This window comes from Grammomys surdaster, unplaced genomic scaffold, assembly GCF_004785775.1.
Source record: "Grammomys surdaster isolate TR1022 unplaced genomic scaffold, NIH_TR_1.0 485, whole genome shotgun sequence".
NCBI classification, from domain to species: domain Eukaryota; kingdom Metazoa; phylum Chordata; class Mammalia; order Rodentia; family Muridae; genus Grammomys; species Grammomys surdaster.
In genome coordinates this window covers 398,277-406,732 of record NW_021604904.1, presented here as the reverse complement: position 1 = coordinate 406,732, position 8,456 = coordinate 398,277, and the positions used below count along the sequence as shown (strand labels likewise).

Below are 8,456 nucleotides of genomic sequence, written 5' to 3'. Positions count from 1 at the left end.
GAGGGGGCTGGGGGCGTGGCTCAGTGGTAGAGCCCCTGCCTAGAATCCCCCAGTGAGGGGCTGTGGGCGTGGCTCAGTGGTAGAGCCCCTGCCTAGAATCCCCCAGTGAGGGGGCTGGGGGCGTGGCTCAGTGGTAGAGCCCCTGCCTAGAATCTCCCAGTGAGGGGGCTGGGGGCGTGGCTCAGTGCTAGAGCACTTGCCTAGCAAGTTTAGGCCTCAAATTTAATCTTCAGTACTATTAAAAGAAAAAGAAAGTATGTTTTAGGATAAAAAGTGATTATTGGCAGGTTTCATATGTTGGAAAAAGGAAATAGATTGCAAATACATTTTTTTTTCCTGAACTATCAGGAAACTAAATTGTGGCTAATATTATTTGGGGCTATAACTGCATGTGCTAAGCTGCTGTAACAAACAGAGCCAACTGCACATGGTGCAAAGGGTTCTGAAGCTTGTTCTTCCCTTCTGGATAGTCCTGAGGAGAGCAGCCCATGCCAGGAAGACTCCAATGGACACCCAGTGAGTTTCTTTCTGTCCTGTGCTCTGTGGCCTGTGGCTTTCTAGGTGTAGGAGTTGGGGAAGGAATGAGAAAGCTAAGATGCAACTTTTTTTTTTTTAGAAGACTTTTAGTTATGAAATACAGACTCACTGGAACATAAAATGATGGAACAAACAGGAAGTGATCGATAGCTGTATTTATAACGAGCATAGCACCCTTGGGAAGCAGGGCCAGGGGACCCCCTGGAATCGAAGGGCAGCATTGGTCTCAGAGTGAGACCTCATGTCAGAAAACCAAACACAGGGATGGAGAAGTGGCTCTGCGGTTATGAGCCTTGGTTGCCTTTCTGAGGGCCTGGGTTCGATTCCCAACATCCATATGACAGCTCACAACTGTTTATAAGTCCAGTCCCATGGGACCTACTTCCTCTTTTGATCTCCGAAGGCACCAGACATGCACATGGTACACATACATACGTGTAGCCAAAGCAGTTGTATGCATAAAATTGAAAAAGAAAAATAATGAATTTTAAAAACTAAACATGCAAATATTCAGCATAGTTTCCATATTACCCGGGGAACTCCATGCCTAATGGTATCGTGTTCTCACTGTATTTGATGCTTCTCTTCCTTCATGTCCGTGATACAGAATATCAAGTGGAAAATTCCAGAAATAATAATTCATTATAGTATACATTTTATTTGATCACATTATTTTCCTGTGCCACTTAATTAATTCATATTGTTTCATCTGTTTGCTCGTTTTGAGACAGTCTCTCTCCATATTCCTGACCATCCTGGAACTTGCTCTGTAGACCAGGTTGGTCTCTAACTCACAGAATCCACCTGCCTCTGCTTACCAAGAGGTGGGATTAAAGACCACTGGTTTTTGGCTGATAGGGCAAGGCTGAGGCTATCTTTTCCAGCCAAGTCTGGCCTTGAACTTCTAACCCTTTTTTCTCTGCATCCCCCACTGAGGTACAGGTACAGGCCATCATACCGGCCTGAAAATTCAAGTTTTAAAGCTTTTTAGTTTTAAGCTAGGCATGGCGGGCTACGCTTGTGATCCTGCTCTGGAAAGACTGAGGCAGGAGGATGGTGAGTTCAAGGCCAGCCTATGCTATAAAGTAAGAACCTATGTCAAGAAGTGCACAAATCAGTAAATATAAGATATTTGATGTATATAGCTCGTATTGTAAGATGCTACATAAAGAAAAAGAAAAATATCTAGGCATAGTGTTCATACTTATCATTCCTGAGTTTGAGAGGCAGGAGGAGTGGGAATTTAAGGCCAACCTCAAAGCAAGTTCAAAGTCAGCCTGGAGTACATGTGACAAAAAGTTGAGAAAAAAAAGAAGGAAGGAAAGAAAGAAAAGAAGGTCAAAGAGATGTCTCCGTGGTCGAGTGTGTGGTGTAAATCCGAGTTCAGTCTCTGGGATTCAAATTTCACTTGGTGGAGGAACTTACTGACTCCCACAGACTGTCTATGAGTTCTCCACAGGGAGGGTGTGGCACACATGTCACATCACTCATGGACTGTCCCCTCAAAAAAGGAAGAAAGAAGGAATGAAGGGAAGGAGGGTTAGGAGAGGGGTGGACCAATGCTTTGTGGATAATGGTGCTTACTACAAAAGCCATATGAGCTGATTTCGATCCCCAGACCCACGCAGTGGAAGGAACTTGTCCTCTGATCCATAGTATATGCTCCGTTCAATAAAAATATGTTTAAAAATATTTAAAGTAAGGAGGAAGTTAGCTAGAATCCTACCACGCATGCGCGCACGCGCACTCGAGGATAGATCCTTAAAGATTTTGCTGTGAGCAAGTAAAGCAGAAAGTGGACTTTCCCGCGCTCCTCATCCGGGGCCTTCGGAGCTGTGTCTGTGTATATTGATGAAGAGGTGGCTTTGGACATTCCTGTCTTCTGGGACCTCATGGTCTCCCTTGTGCCTCCTCCTCCATCTCCTACAGCTGTATTTTTTTTCTTTGTGCTGACTAGGCAAACAGCCTACCCCTAAGCTAAGTCCCCAACTGCTGCCATCTTATTTTTAACCCCAAACAACTCCCCAGTACATTTCCCCCTCCTGGTTTTTACAGCTTCTGCCTTGGTCCAGCCTCATCCCTGCTTTCCTGGGTCCCTTCTTTCTTCTTGCTGAGTCTGTGTCCTTCTTGTCCTCTTTGATGAACCCTCAATACAGGGCCAGTGAAAGCCCTAGAATGCAGTTCTCTTCTTGACCCACCTCATCCTTCACCCCCGCCCGGCTCCACAATGCCCGTGTGTCTACCGGCGTCACTTACTAGTGGGATTTCTGTGCCACTACGATACCAGTAGAGTTGTTACTCAAATATTGCAAAGATGAATGGATGACGTCAGTTAGGACAGCAAGCTAGGAAGGTTTCCTTAGGAAAAGTGGAAAGAACAGGTATGTCGTCACTGGGCATGTAGCATCAGGTAGTGGGAGGCATCCGGGCAGGAAGAGGTACCTGGGTCAAGTCTTGGGCCAGCAGAAGATTGAAGGGTCGTGGGGGGACGCTAGAAGCAGATGAGGGAGTCCTGGGAGGCTGGGCTCAGTCTTTGTTTCTTCCAGATGAGCGAGAGGCTGTGCAGAAGAAAACCTTCACCAAGTGGGTGAATTCGCACCTCGCCCGTGTGGGCTGTCACATCGGAGACCTGTATGCAGACCTTCGGGACGGGTTTGTGCTCACCCGGCTCCTGGAAGTGCTGTCAGGGGAGCAGCTGGTGAGAGGGCCTTGATGGCTGGGGAATAAGGGCCGGATTCTAATCAGGGTCCTGGCTGAGCGAGAGGTAGAGACCCTAACTGGGTGTAAAAGGTCCCCTTATTCAGTTTTGTGGGGGCGGGCCCCAGTTGAAGAGGAGTGCTGTTATAGAAGGGGTAGAGCCCCATTGGAGAGGCGGGGCTTTTTGGAAGAGGTGGAGCTCATGCGGGGGCGGGATGAAGGGTGTGTCTGTTGGAGGGGCGGGGCTGTAGAAGGAGAAGATGCTCTGTGAGAGGGTTAGGGAGGGGTGGAGCTGGCAGTGTAGAGAACAGCTTAGAAGGGACAGCTAGGTTAGGGGGTAGCAAGGGGCGTGTCTGTAAAGCAGGAAGAACTTGGGTGTGAGGAGTCCGTTGATGGAGTGATGCAGGGAGTTGCAGCTGTGGGGCAGTCTAGGTTAGTAGGGCGAGACTTAGGTCAAGGGTGTCTGGGGCAAAAGCAGTATTGTACGAGATTGTCTTGTTTGGGCTGGGGCTATGTTTTTGGGTCTCACGGACCACATCTCAAACAATGTGATTATTATGGGCAGCAAGTCATCGAAGGACAAGAACTCAGAACTCTCGGAGTCGTGAGGGGCACAGCTATGTAGGAACCTATCAGCAAAAAAGAGGAAGGGTGCTATAATATGGCCCCAAAGGGGGGGGGGCTTTACGATAATGGGCGTAGCCAAGTAAACAGTTTGAGTAAATCGCGAAGAGATCTTCCTTGAAAGAACAAATTGAAAATAAGTAAGGACTCAAGGAGGGAGGGGGAAATGTGAGGCCATATGTTACCCTGCCGCCCGAGCTTGCTTGGTACTCACTCTGTAGCCTAGGCTGGCCCTGAACCCTCGTAGATGATAGAATTGGGTCCTGAGTTTTGGATGAGATTGAAGGGGCGTGGCCTTGGCCGTAAGAGAGGCAGAGCCGAGGGCTCCTCGCTCTTGGCCAGGTCCCATCACTCAATGCCCCTGCTGCCCTAGCCGAGGCCCACTCGTGGCCGCATGCGGATCCACTCGTTGGAGAACGTGGACAAGGCTCTGCAGTTCCTGAAGGAGCAGCGTGTGCACCTGGAGAACGTGGGGTCACATGACATCGTGGATGGGAACCACCGACTGACGCTGGGGCTGGTCTGGACCATCATCCTGCGCTTCCAGGTGACCCCCGATGACCCCTGCACAGCCCGCTGCCCACTGCGGGGGGGCCTTAGGAGGGCGCCCCCCAACTCACTCCTTCCTCCCCCAGATTTTCCTCCCATGTTTCAGGAACTCTGTAAGCAGGTGGTGGGGATGTTAAAATGTAATTGTGATCTCCCTCCCTGCTGTAACCATATCTACGCTGTTTACGCTTTTGCACTATTCTAAACACTGACACTTAATACACACAGAACCCTTAAATTACAAGGAATTAGTTTGCTCACTTTACCAATAAGGAAACGGGTGCATTTTAAAGATTACATTTTATGTGGGGGTGGGTGGGGAGGGGAGTACATGTATGCTCTACGCGTGGGTGTCAAAGGACAACTTTCAGGATTCAGTTCTCTCCTCCCACAGTATAGGTTTTGGGGATTGAACTCTTGGGGTCCTCGGGCTTAACGGCAGGTGCCTCTATCTGACACACCATCTTAGCAGCCCAAATTGTCGCTGCTAAGACAATTGTTGTTTTTTGAGACAGAGTTTCTCTGAGTGGTACTGGCCGTCCTGGAACTCACTCTGTAGACCAGGCTGACCTGGAACTAGGAGATCCAGAGACCCATCTGCCTCTGCTTCCCAAGCACCATCGCCGCCCAGCTTTTTTTTTTTTTTTTTTACTTTTGAGTTTTGAGACATGATCTCCAGCTTCCTTCAGACGCTCTGTGGTCCTTGAGACCTCAGCCTCTGAAGAGGTCCAGGCATGCATTTCCTCCACACGGAGCAGTACGGATTTAATTTTCTGAGTTACATGGAGCTGGGTGTTGAAGCTTCGCCTCACATCGGGCAATCTCGCTCCGCTACGGAAATGAACAAACTCTCGGCTTTTATGGAGCTCACAGTGTGATAAGGGAGACTGCCAATAAACAAATACACAGATACAGCAGACACACAGGGAGAAAGGATCATTAACGGGCAGAGGAAAGACGACCTGTTTATAGCTCCTGGGTCGGGGAGGTCCAGGGCTGAAGAGGAAAATTTTGTTTTGAAGCCTTTACAGGGACAAAGGGGGCTATGCAGGAGAGAAGATCGTTTTAAAGCAGTTAAGGGATATACAGTATCACGTTAGCATCCCTGAGATTTTGGTCAGAAAATGTCTGGGATGCTGGTGATTGAATTACACACAAGAACAGAGGGTGTGCCGGCAATACGGCTCAGTGGTAAAGAACCTGACTAGTGCCTACGCACGAGGTCCCAAGTTCAATCCCAGGAGCAGGGGGCAGCAGATGCAAAGATGGGACTGACTTTGCATGTTGGAAGTACCATCAAACACTGGGGTTAGGGACCAGAGGGCAGGCAAGAGGAGCGACAAGATGACCTCAGAGGGATTAGCGGACTGAGAAGCCCGAGTTTATTTTGTCTGCTATGGAGACAGACTACAGATTTTTTTCTTTTTCTTTTTTTATTTCTTTGAGACAGGGTCACTCGTAGCTTAAGCTGACCTTCATCTCCAGATAGCGGAGGATGACCTTGAACTCCTGATCCCTCTTGCTCCCATCTCCCGGGTGTTGAGACAGCAGGTGTGTGCTACCACACCCAGTTTAGAGATTTTTCTACCTCTGTTAATTTATTTATTATTTGATCCACGTTACATTCCGCTTACAGCCCTCCCTCCCTCCCTCCCTCCCTCCCTCCCTCCCTCCCTCCCTCCTCTCTTCCCAGAGATTGTTTTTTAATGGGAATACAATCAGTGACAGGACACTTACCCAGCATGCACAGGGTCCATCTCCAGAGTTATGAAAGTGAGGGACAGCCAGATTGGGACCAAGGTGGGATATGGGAAGAGGAGGCAGATAGGGGGGAAAAACCAAACCAGACCAAACCCAAACAAAAGGCTAACCACAGAAAAGAAGGCAGATAGGAAAGGCACTCAGGAGGTGAGCGGCCAAGCAATGGGGGAGGGGCGGGGGCAGGCAGAGGCGCTGAGGTGGTGAAGCAGAGCTATGTCTGAGGCAGGGAGTGTGAGGGAGGGATGGTGGGCTTGGGGAGGTAGCTGGGGGCGAGCCCTGAAGGCGGTTTGGGATATTATAGTGACAAGTCTAGGACATGGGTTGGGGGAACACATCTAGAACTCCGCTGGATCTAAGGACAGAGCTCTGGGAACAGACTGGGACTGGAGACAAATGTGAATGTCATTGTCACCAAATAAGCAAATTCTGCTGTGGAATGGGGCTAAGTAAATGCTGGGGCCCCACAGCAATGCGGATGCCATCTTGGAAGGAAGGGTCTTGCATCTCTTCGTTGACATCCACATGCCAAAGCCAGTTCTTTAAAAGTTTTTATTGTGTTCATTAACATTATGTTAGATTTGCTTACTCTATTTTATATATATGAATACACATGCTTATGTATTCATGCATATGTATTCATATACATTCATATAATACATAAAAATGTGTACATACACATTTATATTCATAAAATACATAGAAACTTTATATATATATATATATATATATATATATATATATATATATACACATTTATATGTATTATATGAACTGTGTACATGTGGTTGTGAGCCACTGTGTGGATGTTGGGAATCGAACCCAGGACCTCTGTAAGAGCAACAAATACTCTTAACTGTTGAACCGTCTCTCCTCCCATATTACATTTATTCTTCAAATTACATGTCCCTGTGCGGGTATGTGTACGTAAATGCAGGTGCTCTTAGAAACTAGGGGTGTTGGCTCTCCAAAGAGCTGGAGTTATAGGTAGCTGTGAGCTACCCAAAATGCATGCTGGGACCTGAACTTTGATCCTCAGTAAAAGTAGTCTGCACTCTTAATTGCTGAGGCATCTTTCCAGCCTCCCTCAGAGGTAGATCTTGAGCCAGAATCCAGTCCTTAAATATCTCCCTGAGGATAGACTCTAGGATCTATTCTAGATACTAAGCCATTTATTCCAGGGTATGAAGACAGGAGGACCCCTAGGGCTTGCTAACCACATAGTTTAATCCAAACCGATAGATTTTAGGTTTAGTGAGAGACCGTGTCTCAAAAAAGAAGCTGGAACTTGACAGAGAAAAATTCCTGATACAAACATACAATGCAGTCACACAAAGGTCCAGACACATGTGCACACTTGAAGACACACACATACACACATACATACATACATACATACATACATACATACACAAAAAATTGTTGAGGTACTTCTCCCTTGGAGTCCCTTCCATTCTTGGGAGGTCCCCCCTCCCTGCTCACCTTTCCATAGTCACGCGGTTTGCTCTGCTTAAAGAAAGTGTACTTGGGTGAGACAGTGCACACTGTTAATCCCAGCTCACAGCCACCTGTAACTCCAGTTCTAGGAGATCTTCTGCCCTCTTCTGGCCTCTCCAGGCATTGCACTCACATGCATGTACATACACAAACACAGTTGCACACACAAATACATTAAAAGAAGATCTGTTGTTGTTGTTTTTTGAGATAGGGTCTCATTCTGTAACCTAGGTTGGCTTGGAGCTTGTGATCCTCCTGCCTTAGCCTCCCAAGTGCTGAGATCACAGAAAGTGATTTTTGTATAAGTGCCTGAAGGAGGAGTTGAGTCTTTTTAGGATATGGGAGAAGGATGTTCCAGGCATGAGGAACTGCCAGTGGCCAAGTGAGCTGGTGAGAGCGGAGTCAGAGACTTTGTGAAAGGAAGGCTGGAGGAATTTTCTTTTTACCCTAAGTGAAACAGAGTCATAGTGGTACTACCTGGTGGTACAGGCCTTTAATTCGGGGTACTCAGGAGACTGAGGCAGGAGGATCATAAATTCAAGGTCTGCCTATGCAAGGAAGTAAGTTCAGGGGTTAACCTAGACAGCTCAGCTAGATACTGTTTCAAAACTGAGAATAGAAAAGAGCTTGCCTAGAATCTGCTAGTAACAGGCAGGGAGCATTGCTCAATAATAGGGCCCCTTCCTAGAACCCAGAGAAGGGCTGGGGGAGTGGCTCACTGGTAGAGCCCTTCATAGAATCCCCCAATGAGGGGCTGGGGGCGTGGCTCAGTGGTAGAGCCCCGCCTAGAATCC

At 47.7% G+C, this 8,456-nt stretch overlaps 1 protein-coding gene across 2 annotated transcripts in view; it reads left to right on the top strand.

Moving 5' to 3' along the window:
* The window catches only part of Sptbn4 (spectrin beta, non-erythrocytic 4), an 88,837-nt gene that overhangs the window by 9,507 nt on the left and 70,874 nt on the right, over positions 1 to 8,456 (top strand). For both annotated transcript variants that reach the window (XM_028781596.1, XM_028781597.1), the window contains 2 exons: positions 3,084 to 3,235; positions 4,232 to 4,405. In XM_028781596.1, the coding sequence (XP_028637429.1) occupies positions 3,084 to 3,235; positions 4,232 to 4,405 (326 nt within the window). The remainder of the gene's footprint in view (positions 1 to 3,083; positions 3,236 to 4,231; positions 4,406 to 8,456) is intronic.